The sequence below is a fragment of the Taudactylus pleione genome, unplaced genomic scaffold, assembly GCF_031769625.1.
Source record: "Taudactylus pleione unplaced genomic scaffold, aTauple2 ptg000184l, whole genome shotgun sequence".
Lineage (NCBI taxonomy): Eukaryota > Metazoa > Chordata > Amphibia > Anura > Myobatrachidae > Taudactylus > Taudactylus pleione.
In genome coordinates, this window is record NW_028284586.1 from 4,185,031 (window position 1) to 4,203,063 (window position 18,033).

Below are 18,033 nucleotides of genomic sequence, written 5' to 3' on the forward strand. Positions count from 1 at the left end.
ATACTTATGGAGCATACATACGGTCAGATTTGTCAGATGAACGATTGAACGATCTGAACGATTTGATGAACGATTTGACCAACGATTTGAACTATGAACGATTTTTGACTGCATTAAAATGAATGGAATCGTCCAAATCTGACTGCAAACACATCAGATGTCAGATATCGTTATCTGGCCATCGGGAATGCGCATCGTTCATCAGTCAGACATGTCAGATATGTCAGATTTTCCTTCAGATATGAACGATTGAATGATTTTTTAAATCGTTATCGTTCAGATCTGAAGAAAAATCTGACCGTGTGTATGTACCATTAAGCTGCATACACACACAACGATTTTGTTACCAACGATTTTATGAACGATTTTCTGTCAGATTTTTTAAAGTGTAATGAACAATTTTTTTGAACTACAAACGATTTTTGCATATTCCCTTAATGAAAATCGTTCAGTTGTTCAGTCTGACAGAACTACAAATTACAAACTACAAATGTGAACGCGCATGAACGATAATCGTTCATCGTTTTAACTCCGAAAGTGAACGATTTTTTCAACGATAAACAATATTGTTATCAATAATCGTTCAAAAAATCGTTGTGTGTGTATGCACCTTTAGAAGAAGCTCTGCAGGACATAGGTCTGCTGTCAAAACTACACATACAGTATTTCAGGAACTGCAACTAGAATTGCCCGTAGCAAAAAAAAAAAGAACAAATAACAGTGACATAGACAATGCCCAATTATTTTTCTGCATTGTGGTAGGAAGTGTGCAGCATACTTCGCTTGATGGCAGCCTCAAACATATTACCCACTGATCTCCAACATCTATGATAACATGCTGCACAGTGCTGAGAGAACTCTGGTGCTGGAAACATGGAATTAGGGTGTAAAATAGCAAAATCAGACCCAATAAGAAAAGTGTACCCCAAATGTACCATACAAAGAACGTAAGGCTCTGAAACCTTGTGCTGATTTGTTGTTGGGATCAGTGCTAGACAACCCTTAATAATGAAATCTATGTTATTGAATAAGTCCTTGTTGCTCTTTTCTGCCATTAAAAAAAGTCTTTATTTCTTTTCCAGTCTATAACTAGATGTGTCTGTTATGTAGGTCTGTGCCCAAGGCCCCCATTTATTAATGGTCGCTACTGCAATGCGATCTAAATATGACATTACTGCCCATGATCGCATTGCAATATGTGTTCATAGTGCCTGGATGTATCATCCGGCACATGCAGGAACATGGGCTCCGTCCCTTCGAGATGTGTGCAGAGAGCTGCCGAGGCTGCTGCGCAGGCGCAGTCCTGCTGTCTGCACATGCACGACCGCCATTGCTGGGGAGTGTTCCCTCCGCCGGCTAATTATGCACAGTGTAGCCAATAAGCTACAGCGGCTAACGCCATGTTCAGATGATGTTAGCTGTGGAGCCGACATCCGAAATGCGATGCATGTTGGTAAATTTGGCAGCATCGCATCCCCCATAGAAACCTGGCGGCTGCCGTCGGGTGTGGAGGGATCACAGCGGGTATCAGAGATACCTGTTGTGGTCCCTCCTTCATACATCCGGGGGAAACTTACTATTTGTGGTTAACCCCTGAAAACGTGTTTTCGGGGATATAGTCACAAATATAGAATGATAAGTGGGCCCCCAAATGAGCTGAAGCCTCCGCGTAGCTCATCACAATCTTCCACTATACATTCATTTTCTCCACAAGTAACCTGGTTTATGTAGTTCGCTATCAATTCACCTATCATTAACAAAGACATTGCTGAAAATGAATTTGTCTCCCCTGTCACATCACCTTTTCCTAGATGTTCTCACTTTGTTTGCCCTACGCTTCCTGCGGCTAGTTTGACTCTCTACTAAACTGATCGCTTCCTCCTCATAAATTGCGTCCTCAGATACACGATGACATCATCCGCAAGAATTCCAAATCATGTACAGCTATAGGGGTCTATTCATGGAGCAGTGAAAAGCCCTTTATCAGTGTTAAAGAGCCTAATATGTGGAGAAAAGCAGGGAAGACAGCTCTATCCCTGCATTCCCCCTGCTGTGTCACAGCAGCCAATCAGAGGGGCCTAAGGCTGGGTCACCTCCTCCTGGCTGCCTGCCACCACAGTACCCCCTCCCTCTGCTCTACCCCAGCCGCTGCTATAGTAAGGTGACCTAATATATGCATAAGCTGGGTCACCACCTATCAACTGCCTGGGCTCCCCGCTATGTCAGGTGTGACCCAACATATACATATGCTGGGTCACCACCTCTTAACTAGAGATGAGCGGTAAAACCGAACTCTACAATGCCCACTCCCCCCTCGCACTGTGCTACCTCCAGCTCCTCCCTCACACTTCCCCTCATACCGCAGTGTGGTGACCCGTACCACGCATGCGCAGAAAGTGACAGCCGTACCACAAGCAGAGGACCATAGGAGAAGACTGGACCCATGGATACCGGATCGCATTGCAGGATAGGTAAGTATACGTGAATTGCTCCTTATCTAAGCTATAGATCGCATTGAACTGCGATCTATAGTGATAAGTAACAATTCACCACCGCGGATGTATATCAATAGACCCCATAGGATCTATTACCGAGCATGCACAGTATTTAACAGTCTACCAGATTATAAAATTTTCCATAATTTAGACCACTGTACCTAAAAACGTGGGGCCTGATTCATCATGGATCGCTATTCTGTTTATACGCACGCAACGCAGTTGCTAATATCAGCGGTGATATGTAAATTTTGCATTCGCATTCGATCGCAGCCTAACATAAGGACGCCCACTTCCCCTACTCACATCCGTATACTTGCCCAACATAGCGAAATAATCAGTACCATCGGACCCATACGCACAGGTAAGGCAGGTCAGACCTCACTCAGGAATTGCATACTTCAGCGCTCGCTATGAGGCCTCAGGCTGCGTATGGTATCACAGTGGATAATTCATGTACGCCCATGCAACACCATCCCAATGCACTGACACGCCTGCGTTCGGGCCGACCACTCCCCCGTCACCACCCACAAATGACACTTCCTGTCAATCACTCTGCAATGGGCCTGAGTATCTTCTCCCGATCGCAGTGGCTAGTTCGGGCACACGCACTGCGATGCATACGCAGAACGCAAGAATTGGCAGATTGCGTGTGTTTAAGTAACTGTGGGCCTGATACAGACCCAGTCGCAAGCGCTGAGCGCTCGCAACCGGGTCGATGGTGGCCCAGAGCGCATGCGCACGACGGAGCCGGCTCCGTCGTGCGCATGCGCAAGACCCGGATAGCGACGGGCAATCCGTCATTCCGGGTCTTTTATCAAAGGGGGCGTGCTGTCGATGTTGAGTGATAGCACGCCCCCTTTGGTGGGCGGGCCGGGGGAGTGGCTGCCCAAACAGAGAACGCCTCCGTTTGGGGGCAGCCCCACTGACATCACGAGTGAAGTCAGTGGGAGAGATTTCGGCTCTGTGGGAGCCGAAATCTCTCTGGGGCTTGCGACAACGAGACCCTACCACAGGGGTCTCGTCGCAAAGCCCGATGATGCGACTATCTTCCTGGCCGCTTGCTATAGCTGTGGGTGAGTGCTCGCAAGTGGGTCGATGTTGGCCCAGTGTGCATGCGCACGAGGGAGCCGGCTCCGTCGTAAGCATGCTCGAGACCCGGATAGCGACGGCCAAGCTGTCGCTCCAGGTCTCGCTACAAAGGGGGCATGCTGTCGATGGTGAGTGACAGCACGCCCCCTTTGGTGGGTGTGCCGGGGGCGTGGCTGCCCAGACGGAAGCGTTCCCATGGACGCCTACCGTCTGGGGCCGACCCCACTGATATCACGAGTCTTGACTATCGCAACCATCATTTGGCCCCTCGCTATAGCTGTGGGTGGGCCGCTCTAAAAAAAGAGAAGGACGGCCCTGATTCAGAGCCGGACGCTCTGACAGAGCGCTCGGTCCATCAAGACCATCGCGACCATCGAGCTTGCGACGAGACCCTTGTGGTAGGGTCTCGTTGCCACAAGCCCCAGAGAGATTTCAGCTCAAACAGACCCAAAATCTCTCCCACAGACATCACACGTGATGTCAGTGGGGCCGGCCCCAGACGGTAGGCGTTCCCATGGGAATGCCTCCATCTGGGCAGCCACGCCCCCGGCACGCCCACCAAAGGGGGCGTGCTGTCACTCACCATCGACAGCACGCCCCATTTGTAGCGAGACCCGGGTCTCGCGCATGTGCACGACGGAGCCGGCTCCCTCGTGCGAATGCGCACTGGGCCAACATGCACCCGCTTGCGAGCGCTCAGCTCTCGCGAGCAGGTCTGAATTAGGCCCAGTGTTCCTTGCTGAATCAGGCTCTTAAACTATACTAAATTACATATTAATATAAGTTATTGCAGTCTTAGGGCCTGATTCAGAAGTGGACTCTAACTGCACGCAGTGCCGATGTTCGTGCAGTTGAGCAATTATTGGCTACTGCGCATACGCAAAATATCCTGAAAACCCCTGCAGCGCATGCGTTACCCTGAGTGTATGCACCAATGCACTGTTAGGTACAGAGCCGCTGGTATCAAAAATTGTGAGGCAAAACCATGGGAATTCCTGGGTGGTGACTGGGAGGTGGCCTGAAGTGAATGCAAAAAAATCCATTGCAGTGACATTTATCACTCGTTTTGGTTAATAAATGGGGGCCTTAATTACCAGTCATTGTTGATGTTAATACGCCAGCCTGATGCAAGAACACCAGGGTATCCAACTGATGCCAACCGCATTCTGACATTCTCTATAAACTATTGTACAAAATGTTGAATGTCACACATGCAGCCCCCCCAGTACAATCCGCCTCCTCAGTGAGCCAGTTGCAGTCTGTGACTGCATTGGCTACACTGTGACTGGCAGTGATTTCCCATTGGAAGCACTACCTGCCAATCACACACAGGTGTTTTCTCTCCCTGGGACTGCCTGCCCATGCTGCGATTAGCAGAGAGCATACAACCTGTGGGTAGCCTATTGGAAAGCACCACCCGGCTTCTAGGAGCTGCAGCTGATACAGGGACTGATTCAGAGATGGATACTAATGTGAGCATAAAGACGCCCACTGCTGCCTTCTTACCTGCGTGCGACAACGCGTACCTGAGTAAATATCGGTACCATCGACGCACATCTTGCCTTTGTGGCAGGTCTGACTTATCGCAGAGTTGGGAGCTCTCCTCTCACGCAGAGGGCTCTCACAAGCGTATGCACTTGCAGTGGGTAATTTATAACATCGTTTAAATGGATATGCACGCCTGCGTTTTTCTGGCCACTCCCCATTACCACCCCCAAATGCTGACAGCCCATCACTCACTTTGCGTTGGATTCTTTTGTGCGTCCGTAGTCCGGGTGCGATTGCTGCGCAGGCGCAGTGCAGCTTATATGCATGCGCAATGGCAAACAATTGCTCAATCTGCGTAAAGATCGTATTAGCGTCCATCGCTTAATCAGGCCCATAGTCCCTAGAAGCTGGTGTTTTGCACAGGGCGGGTCCCACCGCCAGTACAGGAACCTGGCCGGCCTGGGACTGTCTCCTCCTCTCCGGAGGACTAGAAAAATACAGGCAATGACAGCCCCCCCATCTAAAGCCGGTCTAAAACAGCCAAACTGACCATGGCAAGAGAACAGTGTATGAACATCGTCAGGATACTGGGCAGATTGTCGTACAACTATATCAGCATTAGGCAGCATGCAATGAGCAACTTCAAAATTATATTTTAATTAACAGAGACTGTAGGCTGAACCACTAATGCATTTAACATTTATTTTTGTAACTTATACTGAAGTGTTCAGAAAAACTGCATAGTTTAGACATATATTACAATATTGCTTGTGTGGTATTTAAAATTCTGAAATAGAATGTGCACAGCAAATGATTAATAAATTAGATAACTCATGGGAAGGTAGGAGATATTTCTTGCCTAAGCTAATCATCGAGTTGGCATAAGGCAGCCACCCCACGGTTTATCCAGTGCTTCTGGGGCTTGTTGGTGGGAAGTTCTATGGAGAGGACATAGTTGGTGGAATGTCCGGTTGTTGACAGTGTCCCTCGTCTTGCACTGGTTTTATACACAGGGCAGAAGTATGAGTTCTCATGTACAAATGATGCAGTTTCTCCTGGTTTGAGCCAAATGATAGGCAAAGAATCATACAGTATTTTGGAAAGAGATTCTCCGATTTGCATCTCTTGTCTATCCCACCGTGCCCCTTCTAGGAAGAGTCCTTTAACGTAAGCACCATCTTCTGGAGACTTGTCCATGGTGTTCTCATGACAGGTCACCTGAAATTGTAAAGGGCAAAAGTGAATGGGTCTGGCTACACAGAGAGGCTGCAAACCTCAAAATGTGCGGCTGTGCAGTTCATGTATTTTATCCAAATGTGCCCATTTGTCCAAGTTCCTCATACATTGGACTCACAATTTACAGTGTTGGTCTTTGCTTCTGTGAAACCACTTTGCATGACTAATTTCAGGATTGCAGACAGATGTAAATTGGTTGAAAGCACAGGCCATTGGCTAAACTCCACTACCACTGAGGATATGTGCAATCACATTGGTTTTTAAAAAGAAGAAGACTCTGTGACCACCCAGTAACTTGGGAATGTTCCAAAATGATCAACCTTGAGCCTTTGAGGCTACAGTAACTTAACTATCTTGTCCTACAAAATGACATCTATTTTTCTTTTATATTTGATGAGGTAGATTCAGAAAGCCTGACATTCATCTCTTTGGCACTTAGGTAGTACTACCTGGGATACCGTTGCCCGGGTTGAAGACTGGACCATGAAGTACACCTGCAGCAGGATAGTTTAAGCCTTGGGGGGGGGCGTGGCACATGAGACAAGGGTCCCTCCCTCTCTTGTCAGCACTGCTCTCTGGCTGTGCCCACTGTGTGATATTCTCCCTCATCACCTACAAGAGGCAGCAGCAGAACAGGTCCTACCTGCATTGCTGCAGGGGAAGGGGGGGGGGGCATTCTACAGAGACTCCTCCTGGGCAGAGTGAGCAGAGCCGTAGCTAGACATTGTAGTACCCTGGCCGAAAGACAATCCCGGGGCTCCCACCTCCATTTCTACATGTAGTCTATCTATTTATCTAATTCTATTTTGTGTAATAAATGTCCCTCCCCTCTTTTTCTTATATATATATATATACTGTATGTATATATATATATATATATATATATATATATATATATATTGTATGTATGTATATATATTGTGGTAGAAGCACTGGAGAAGTCTGGGATGGCATGTATGTGTGTCCCAGATTCCTATCATATGTGTTTTAAAAACCCCAGGAGTATCGGCTTTTGGTAAAAGCCGGATAATGGGTCCTAGGGGTGTGGATGTGAGAAGAGAAGGGAGGGCTCCATCCACAGGCCATTCCAGGTGTTGTGCCTTTCAGTGAGAGCAGGCTGATTAGTAGTTGCACCTGGAAGTGGCTCAGTTAAACTGTGTTAGGTTATGGTTGAGTGTCTCACATACCCTGGGGAGAACAGACACTGAGGTTTGTTCAGAGACACTGTTATATTTGAAAATGCTGTGTTTGTATTTGTGGTAAGGCAGTAGGCCCTGCCACTTGTAGAGAGGGAAAAACCTGTCTAGTTAGCGCCCAGACAGGCTAGGACTTATTTTTATGATTTGTTTATTCTGTTGTTTGTATTGCACAATAAAACTGGTTCCGACCAGCTTGCACGAAAACCCTGGAGCTGTCCATCTACCCCAGGCGAGGGACCCCCTACCCCGACTATATCACTATATATATATATATATATATATATATATATATATATATATATATATATGATTTTTTTTCTCCTCCCAACAACTCAGCACTCTCACCCCTTTTACAATATATTTTAATGATTTAGACTCCCCCTCACCCCCATATGATATATTTAATGACCCCCTTCACCCCTACCCCTTAAATGATATATTGAATTATCTCTACCTTCTCCACTTATATATTTAATGATCCCCCCTCGCCCCCAGCCCTTATATATTTAATAATTATCCTCCACCCTTATAAAATATATTAATGATTAACTCCCCACATAGCTTTACAGTTTTACCTACTGAGGGACCTCTCCTGACTGGTGTGGGCTGTCTTCAGACTAGTCCACACAGAGTCCACTCCCAGCATTGTGGGGAGGCTGCAGACTTAGAGTCCAGCCTCTGTCTAGCTCCTCCACATCATGACGTCTCATAACCCAGTGTCAGGAGTAGCGCAGTATTTCTGCCATCGACTCATCAACGATCACTGCACAGGAGGGAGAGGAGCAAGCAGAGACATATAGGCAGGTGACTAATTCTGATAGACTCCAGCCTCCACCATCAGAATCAGCTGCTTACTGCGGAGGCTGGAGACAAGCAGAATCTGCTCCGGACAGCAGCCCCATAGATCGGTTGGAGCAGCTCCGGCTGGAGGGGCCCCCATGAAAAGGGGGCATCGGAGTACTTGCCCTCTGTGCCCCCCCACCCTTAATCCGGCTCTGACCTGCAGCGTTTGTTTACATTGTTCTCGTCTATAACCCCATTCCTGAAAAGGACCCCACTGTTTGCTAACATGCATTCAAACAGTGGCGTAACTACTGTGGGTGTAAGGGGTGTGGTTGCTATGGTGCCCAAGCTGCCTCTGTGGCCCGCCGCTCCCCCTGCACCCCGCCATGCACACAAGATGGGCCAGTTCAGTACCCCGTGAGCGGTGCCGTCATGCACTTCGCCGGGGGCTTTTTCAAAGAAAACTCTTTAATACATGAATTCTATTTATTTCACAATTGTCTCATCTTTTCTTTTTTCTTTCCCCATTTTATGCATTTTAATACATATCTGTATTTGCATATTATATTTTTTCAATTTACGATTATGTATGAAATATTTTGTGTAGCTTATGTGTGTTTCTTTATTCTGATTCCTTAATTTTAATATATTAATTAAAAGCTATATTTTATGATATTACTTAAGATGTTCCCCTATAATTAGGGGGGGCGGGGGCATAATGTGTAAGGGGCACTACTATTGTGTGGAATAATGTGTATATGGGGCACTACTACTACTATGTGCCATAATCTGTAAAGGGCATTACTGTGTAGTATAAGGGGCATTACTCAGTGGCATAATGTATAAGGGTCACTACTACTGCATAGCATAACCTGCTGCTTACATGCTTCTTCCTCACTGTCTACCCTATCTGTGTCACCCCTGTCTGTCTCCCCCCCCCTACAGAATGTAAGCTGTCACGAGCAGGGCCCTCTTCCCTTATGTGCCTTTCCTTCCCTCGCTCATACAATCATCTACTCAAAACTCTCCACAAGGGCACTTAACACTTGGTAGCTGACGCCCTACTGATTTTTTGATTATTATGATCAGTGCAGCAATGTTTATAAACCATGTTCTTATTCTGTATTGTCTTGTACTGTAAGTCGCTGTTTTACGAGTTTGCTCATTTGTTAATGTACTTTGTGAGGCGCTGCGGAACCCTTGTGGCGCCATAAAAATAAAGGATAATAATAATAATAATGTGTATAAGGAGTACTACTGTGTGGCATAACCTGAATGGGCTCTGTGTGGGGGCATATGTATGTGTTTTGGATAGCAAGGGGGGCTTTTAAGATCTTGCTATGTGGCCCCCAAATCTCTAGTTACGCCCTTGCATGCAAACACAGAGGGCTGACTAATATATATGATCACTTTAAAATGGACTAACTCTGGATTTAATATGAACTTGCATCAGATATAACATTTGACACTTGCTCAGACTGAGGTTAAAAGGATACTTTTGTAGCTTTCACACAGGTTTTTGACAGACTGTCAATTTCCAATTCAGTCAACCCTGGAACCTGTGTAATTTAAGAGTGTCTCCATTTTTAGGGATTGTGTGACAGTGTGTAGCCCTGATTAAGTTCAAACCTAGGCAAAAACCAAATCCAGGTCAAACTACACCACCATGCCCAATTTAGTGGAACTAGGTCCAAAACTCTGGCCGTGCATAAAGGACAAACAGACAGACAGACATGCTTTTTCGCTTATTATATAGATTTAATCCCCTTCTCTGAGGGGGACACAGATATTACATGCCTAGGAAGCAGAGCATGGGAAATAAGAAACTTAGAATTTGACAGCATGTAAGAACCACTTGGCCCATCTAGTCTGCCCCTTGTAATTTATCCTTTTGGTAACCTCAATCCTATTTGATCCTTGGTTCTTTGTATGGATATTCCTTCTCTCTAGAAGCTCCCTGTTACTTTGCTCCTCCCCATTTTAGAACTAGTATAAAAAGTGGCAGAGTAGAACAAAGTCCATGCACTTTGGAGTGGGATGGTCTATGTCCCTACAGCCTCAGAGGCAGGAAGGAATTAAAGGTCATGTGGGGCTGTCACTGTAAATGATCAAGGGCCTATTATGAAAACTGAGGGATGCAGTGACCAGTGCTGTGTGGGTGTTGCCGGTAGCATGTACACCCCATATACTATCAGCCCCAATGTCTCCCTAAATACATAAAAATGTGAGAATTGTTATACTTAGCAACTGGGCGTTTTGTCATCAGTATACTGCCAAGATAATGGGCCTGTTTTTATGTGGAGGTCTGGAGCTGTGACCCCCATCCACCCCATTGTTAATCACTTGGAGGGATACAGAGGGGTTTAAAAGGTTAGTACAAAAACTCCTTCAGCAGTAGGGTCTAGTTCTGTCAATGCCCCTTGACATTACGACACATAAAGTACAAAAAGCACCAAGGAAAGGGTTTCCAGTGTCCTGCCTCCATAGTGTGAACATAACCCATATTCATAAAGAGAAATATGATTAGTTTTTGTTTTATTTTAAAGATTCTTCCAGTGTTTCTGCATACGGTGAACATACTGCACAGATGGCCTGCTGAATGATCAGTTTGCCGAGCCGGTGAGTAGAAAACTTATATCTGGAAGATGTGGCCTTATGCCTGCTGTTGGCTGTGGCTACGGACATGCTGGACGCGACCTGTGCAAAGCGTCAGGGTGAGCAGGACAGGAAACTGTATCATGTGACATCCAGGCTGGAGCTAGATAAGTTCCCTCCGCACCTCTCAGACACCTTGTCTAGGTGACTCCTTACCTACTCCATCCTTCTATCTGCAATCTACTCCCTCCCAGCTTCCCTGACACAGTGTAAAATCTGCTTTCTCCCTCACAGAAATCCATAATGAGTTACCCATGGTTCTGTGATGTTGTAGCATAAGCAGCAACATTATATTTGACAGATACTCAGCAGCAGCCAATCTTCCTGCTTCATTAAATGTAATGTCCCCAGTAATTCCTAATGCTTTGGGTGCAGGGCAGGACATTACACAAGGGAGTGGTGCCTAGCAGCAAGAGTTATATGGAGAGCGGACTGACGGCACGATCACAGACATGGGGCCTGATTCAGAGCCGCTCGTAAGCGGCCGCTTGTTCGCTCCGAGCGATGTTTGCCCAACTGCGCATGCGTACGGATCGTTATACGCATGCGCGAACCAGTCAATGCGGACGAAATTCATGTGCTCGCAAAATAGTGAATGCCTTATAATTTGAGTGACAGAAAGAGGCGTATGTGGGTGGTAACAGGGGAAGGTGCTTGAAAATGGGGAGTAGAGATCCGAACGCAGGTGTGCTTAAAGGTCAAAACGGGCGTTTTATGGGTGTTCATAATTAAAACAGCAGCGTCATTGACCACGTCACTGGGTTATTTTATAGCCAGAACTGCTCGCAAAATTGTGGTAGCAAAAACCAACCACAAGAATAGCGAGCAGCTCATACCCTGGTCGATGTACTCGATTAATCTAATAAATAGCAGACATGACGTAGGATGCGAGCGGCCAGGGGGCGTAGTTTTCCAAAAAACGACCGCAAGTTTTGTTCGCTGGTTCAGACCTAGAGGCGTGAACAGACCGCAAAGAGCGAACGGTTCATTTGAATAGCCAACCCTATTTTCTGGACGAGCGAGCGCTAATTGCATCCGGCTCTGAATCAGGCCCATGGTCAGGAGTATATTTGGACCTATTCTTATCCTAACCATGTTTTGTTATTTTCTCAAAACAAAATCTTTATTTTCTTACCTCAAACTGAAAGCCAATGTGATCGATGGGAATGGTGTATTTTCTGGCATAGTTCTGGGAGACACCTGTCAGGAACGACTGAGTAAAATAAAATCCGGAAATCCAGAATACTTTGGGTGGGCCGTTGTCTATCCAATCCTGTGACAAATTAAAATATTTCCATCAAGTAAAATAATCATTAGTACATTTACTTATTACTGTAACTAATATATCATACTTCATACAGTACAGTAGTAAAATATAACCAATACTGATGTTCTATGGATAATGATAAAAGTGTCATCATCTCCTGTGTATATTATATTGCTGATTAGGGATTTAAGTAGCTGTAATGAAAAAAGGGAAAACATCATATTCAAAATACTGCTTCAGCTATTATTATTTTTCTTATTATTACTTTACTATTGACATAACTCTTAGATTGTAAACTCATTTTTACCTTCTGTTCCATGTCATTATATGTAATTTGTTTGTGTTATGATCCCCTTAATGCAATGGTTCCCAAACTAGGTGCCGTGCAGCGGGGCACTTGCAGGGGTGTCACGGGTTGGTACTTCAGTACCAAACAAAATAATTTTGGTCAGTGTTATCGGCAAAACCAGTTGTGGTGGTTTCCAATCATAAAATATGTGGACAAGGGGAAGCATAATCCTGTCCACCAAGGGAAGCATAACCTTGTCCAACCAAAGGGAAGCATAACCTTGTCCACCAAAGGGAAGCATAACCTTGTCCACCAAAGGGAGGCATAACCCTTTCCACCAAGGGAAGCATAACCTTGTCCAACCAAAGGGAGACATAACCTTGTCCACCAAAGGGAAGCATAACCTTGTCCACCAAAGGGAGGCATAACCCTTTCCACCAAGGGAAGCATAACCTTGTCCACCAAAGGGAGACATAACCTTGTCCACCAAAGGGAAGCATAACCTTGTCCACCAAAGGCAGGCATAACCCTTTCCACCAAGGGAAGCATAACCTTGTCCAACCAAAGGGAGACATAACCTTGTCCACCAAAGGGAAGCATAACCTTGTCCACCAAAGGGAGGCATAACCCTTTCCACCAAGGGAAGCATAACCTTGTCCAACCAAAGGGAGACATAACCTTGTCCACCAAAGGGAAGCATAACCTTGTCCACCAAAGGGAGGCATAACCCTTTCCACCAAGGGAAGCATAACCTTGTCCACCAAAGGGAGGCATAACCTTGTCCACCAAAGGGTGGCATAACCCTGTCCACCAAGGGAAGCATAATCTTGTCCACCAAAGGGAGGCATAACCTTGTCCACCAAAGGGAGGCATAACCTTGTCCACCAAAGGGAGGCATAACCCTGTCCACCAAGGGAAGCATAACCTTGTCCACCAAAGGGAGGCATAACCTTGTCCACCAAAGGGAGGCATAACCTTGTCCACCAAAAGGAGGCATAATCCTGCCACCAAGGGAAGCATAACCCTGTCCACCAAAGGGAAGCATAACTTTGTCCACCAAAGGGAAACATAACCCTGTCCACCAAAGGAAGGCATAACCCTGTCCACCAAGGGAAGCATAACCTTGTCCACCAAAGGGAGGCATAACCTTGTCCACCAAAGAGAGGCATAACCCTGCCACCAAGGGAAGCATAATCTTGTCCACCAAAGGAAGGCATAACCTTGTTCACCAAAGGGAGGCATAACCTTGTCCACCAAAGGGAGGCATAACCCTGCCACCAAGGGAACCATAACCCTGTCCACCAAAGGGAGGCATAACCTTGTCCACCAAAGGGAGGCATAACCTTGCTCACCAAAGGGAGGCATAACCTTGTCCACCAAAGCGAAGCATAACCCTGTCCACCAAAGGGAAGCATAACCCTGTCCACCAAAGGGAAGCATAACCCTGTCCACCACCACATAGCTGATCCTAAGTATAGCAGGTAAACACAATTTACTTAATTTAATCATTTTTGTTGAGTTTCCAAATAAGAAACTCTTGGCCTGGGGTGCTGTGGGAAAAATACAGATATTCTAGGGTGGCGTAATTCAAAAAAAGTTTGGGAACTAGTGCCTCAAATGTATAATATGTCAGTGCTTTATAAATAAAAGATGATAATAATTCTCAAAATGTACATTTGAGGCTTATACCCCCAGTTTACTCTGCAAACCATTGGTGTGGTTACTGCTTTGTGCAACTATCAGAGATTTCCAAATTACTTATGTCTATTTTATTCTTACTGACAGTCATTTTTAAATGTCAGTAAATTTACTGGTAACTGTAACCTTGGCATTCAGGTTGTCTTTTAGTTTCTGTCCCTAGTCCAAGCAGAACATGGCTGGAAGAATAAAAGAATAGTAGGGTCTAGGTTAAAGGGTTTGATTCTGACCAGGGTCTTATCTGTGTGAAGTTTGTATGGTTTCTATGTGTTTGTGATTAATGGACAGGCTATTGTTTTAGACTGTGTGATTCTAAGGGGATAAGAAGAACTAAGGTGATCACATTTGGGTCTGATTCTGATTTGGGTGCAAAGCAAAAAAAAAGTGCAATTTTGTACATGGGCATACCATGCTGCAATGCAATGGGTGCAAATACATTTGTTTTATTTTGCATGCAGGGTAATACTGGCTGCCTTTCCATGTAGCCCACACATGCTGGATAGCTTTATTGTTACACGGCAATTTAGATTTGAATTTGGACACGCCTGTCTCAAATATGAAATTCTCTACACAATTTACATCTGCCCCCCCGCCGCAGTGCAACATGGTTTCGCCCAGGTGCAGTTACTGCTTTTTTTGCTTTGCTCACAGTATTGAATCAGCCCCTTTGTAGCTCAGTATTTTTTTACTTTAAACTAGTTATTTTAAATTTACATTTTACTTGTTTATGCCCAGGTGGTTACAATTTTAATACAAATACTTAAAAAATATTTGTATGAAAACACTTTTTAACATGTTTTAAACATTTTTAGCAATGAATTAATACATGAGACAAAAAAATTGTATAAAAAAATGTAAGTGGTATGTTTTTTTTCTAATACTGCAATAGGTCAGCAGGAGGCAGCACCTGCCTATAACATATTGCAGTCAGATCTATTGGGTGAGCATGCATTAATCTGTGTAATAAAGCTTTTCATTCAGCAACATGCAGGCAGCTTTGCAATTCCGTCTTTACTAATATGCAAATGCAGCAGTAAATGTATGACAGCCTCAGCTGCATTTGCGATCCCAGCACTGCGACCGTGGTCACAGGCTGAGATCACCAACATGACCATCGGTTGCGATGGTGGACAGCACTGGGCTGCTGGCCACCTGAGTAAGCCTCAGTTTACTCAGACTGGCCGGAATGCGAGGCCCAGAAACTATGTCCATGGACGTAGCCCCTGGCCTTGCCACTCCCAGAAACGGGTCCGACACATCCCGTTTCCGGGAACGCCGGTCATCCCTTAATTGTCAATCAGGCAGGGGCCGCATGCGATCACGCAGGACCCGTTCTTGAGATTCGCACTGGTCATGCGCACGCACAGATTCCTGATAATCGTGAATCTGCATTCAGCATTGCACATACGTGGAATGCTGAATTTGCCTCTATGTGCACTCTGGGCCTGATTCAGAGATGGACGGTACTGCACAGCTACAAGGAAGTGTCTGTGCAATACCATCCAACTCAAGACACCTCCTTGCTCCATCTGCTATCACCATCGGTTGCAATGGTTGCTCCTTTGGCCAGACGGTATCGGTATGGAACGCCGGAGGCATGTCCAGCACTTCTAATCCCGACAGCGGAAGAACGGCAGTGAAGATCCCGACACGTAAGTATTTTAACTATTTACTAACTTAACCCCCCCAAACCTCCTTTAGGGGTGCCTAACCCTAACCCCCCCCTTCCCCGCAGCCTAAACCTAAGTCTCCTGGGGGGGTGCCTAACCCTAACCTCCCCCCCAGGGATGCCTAACCCTAACCCCCCCTTCCCCTAGCCTAACCCTAACCTCCCGGGGGGGTGTCTATCCCTAAGTCCCCCCCGGGAGCCCCTACCCTAACCCTCCCTCCCCCCCCCCCCGCAGCTGTCCGCGCCCGCCGCCCGGCTTTACCTTCGATCGGTATGCTGGGCGTCGGGCTCCCGGCGCAGGTAAAATGATAGGCGGCGGGATTTCGACGCCTGTCATTAGACCCCTGCTGAGATTAGACAGTTGGCATTTGGACCGTCGGCATCCCAACTGCCACCTGGCATAAGATGAAGCTTACTCAGACTGGCCGGTTCCTGGCAGCTTGCAAGGCCAGGAAATCTGCGTCCACCGATGCAGACTCTGGCCTCGTCACTCCCATTCCGGGAGCACTGTCCAGGAACGCCAAATGCCGCAGCCAATCAGTAAGACTGTGGCATGGAGACTCTGTGTGCGGACTCTCAGATGGAGGGCTGTGCATGTGCAGTCCTTCCACCATCGAAGATGTACGCTAACCATCCCTGAATCAGGTCCTATGTACAAAGCAGAAACCGTGGGTCCTCAGCACATTTCATTTATCACATATATGCCTATTTTTCTGTTTAGTACAGGCAAAACAGTACCCTCACATTCCAGGTATCGGAGCTGCACCCATAAAATCACTATAAAGCTGGGTACACACTAAACAATGAGTGGCGGGACTGCTGGCATTGACAAGTGCATACACACTTGCTGATGCCGGCAGCATCAGAGCGACGGTGGGGGCCATGTGAGCATCGTCAGCGACATAGCGGGTACGCACTGGCCGATGTGCCCAATATGTCGTCTAGTGCCACCAGAGATCTTCCCTGATCACCAGTGCGCAACCGCATCACCAGTTTTACTTAAAACTTCGGGCCTGGGCAGCGCTAGCCTCTGCTGGGTTGCTCAGATGCAGGTTGGGCAATGACCTGTGTCCTGTCCTAAGGAGACGCGGCAGCATGACATCATAGGTCACGCATGCCGCGTCGCTCTCCCTCCCGCCTGCACAGTGCTCTGCACGGCAGCGAGTGAAGTAGGCTCTTTCCCCTCAAGTGCTGCAGCAACTCCCGCCGCCGAGGGACAGGGGGAACTGATCTTCCTTCTCTGCTAATCAAAGGTGGGAGCCATTGTGATTGTGCTTCTTCTTTGGGGGCCGCTGTTGTCGTGTTTTTTTTCGGTGGGGCCCATTGTCATTGTGTTTCTTCTGTGGGGACCACCGTTATTGTGTTCTCTCAGTGGGGGTGCTTTAGTTTTATTTCTACTAATTAGAACAGAAATAATAAATATCAACATATATTAAAATATATGCTGATATTTGTTATTATATATTATATTTGATAAAAAAAGAAATAAAATAATGGTGTGCCTTGGCAGTTTTAAAATTTTGTTTAGTGTTCCGCGAGTTGAAAAGGTTGAAAATCACTGGTCTAGTGTGTACTCGGCTTTGTGCTGGAATGCAGGTCCAGCTATAGATGCTCAAGGTGGGACGTACTGTATGACTTCACTTATATAAACTGTTTACTCTACCCACCCCCTAACATCCTGATTGGTTACATCTTACATTAATCCTAACGGGGCATCAGTTGTTCCTAAAATTGCACTTTCCTATAATAAAGCTGCATTGTCACCTATGATAATAGCAGAAGACCAATTGCAAGCTACACAGACCCCATCTTGGTAAGCAAAATGAATTAGTACAGAATCAGCAGAGCCGTGGGAAGAGCGGCTGAATGTAGCAGCCCTATGGCAGGTGGTTTCTTAAAATAAAACATTTCGTAGGTGGCAAGACAGCTCCTAGAAGATACTACTTGGCCTTGTTCAATAAGAGCTCTAGCTCATTGTACACTGTGGGCCTCATTCAGCAGGATCCGTTCTGAGCATGTGCAGAATGGGTCCTGCGTGATGGTACGTAGAGTGGCAACAGACTGTCTGCTGTTGTTTGTGGGCGCGGAGTGGGCATCCACGGTCTTTGTTTCCCAAAATGGCGCTTCGCCGCCGTTAGGGGGGAGGGAAGAGGCCAGGATCT

At 46.4% G+C, this 18,033-nt stretch overlaps 1 protein-coding gene across 1 annotated transcript in view; it reads right to left on the bottom strand.

Annotated features, from left to right (window-relative positions):
- Positions 1–5,757: 5,757 nt before the first annotated feature.
- Positions 5,758–18,033, bottom strand: part of DNAH3 (dynein axonemal heavy chain 3) — a 468,553-nt gene continuing 456,277 nt past the window's right edge. The window contains exons 60-61 of the mRNA XM_088476199.1: positions 12,084–12,221; positions 5,758–6,293 (exon numbers count right to left, since the gene is read on the bottom strand). Coding sequence (XP_088332325.1) covers positions 5,940–6,293; positions 12,084–12,221 — 492 coding nt within the window. The 3' untranslated portion in view covers positions 5,758–5,939. The remainder of the gene's footprint in view (positions 6,294–12,083; positions 12,222–18,033) is intronic.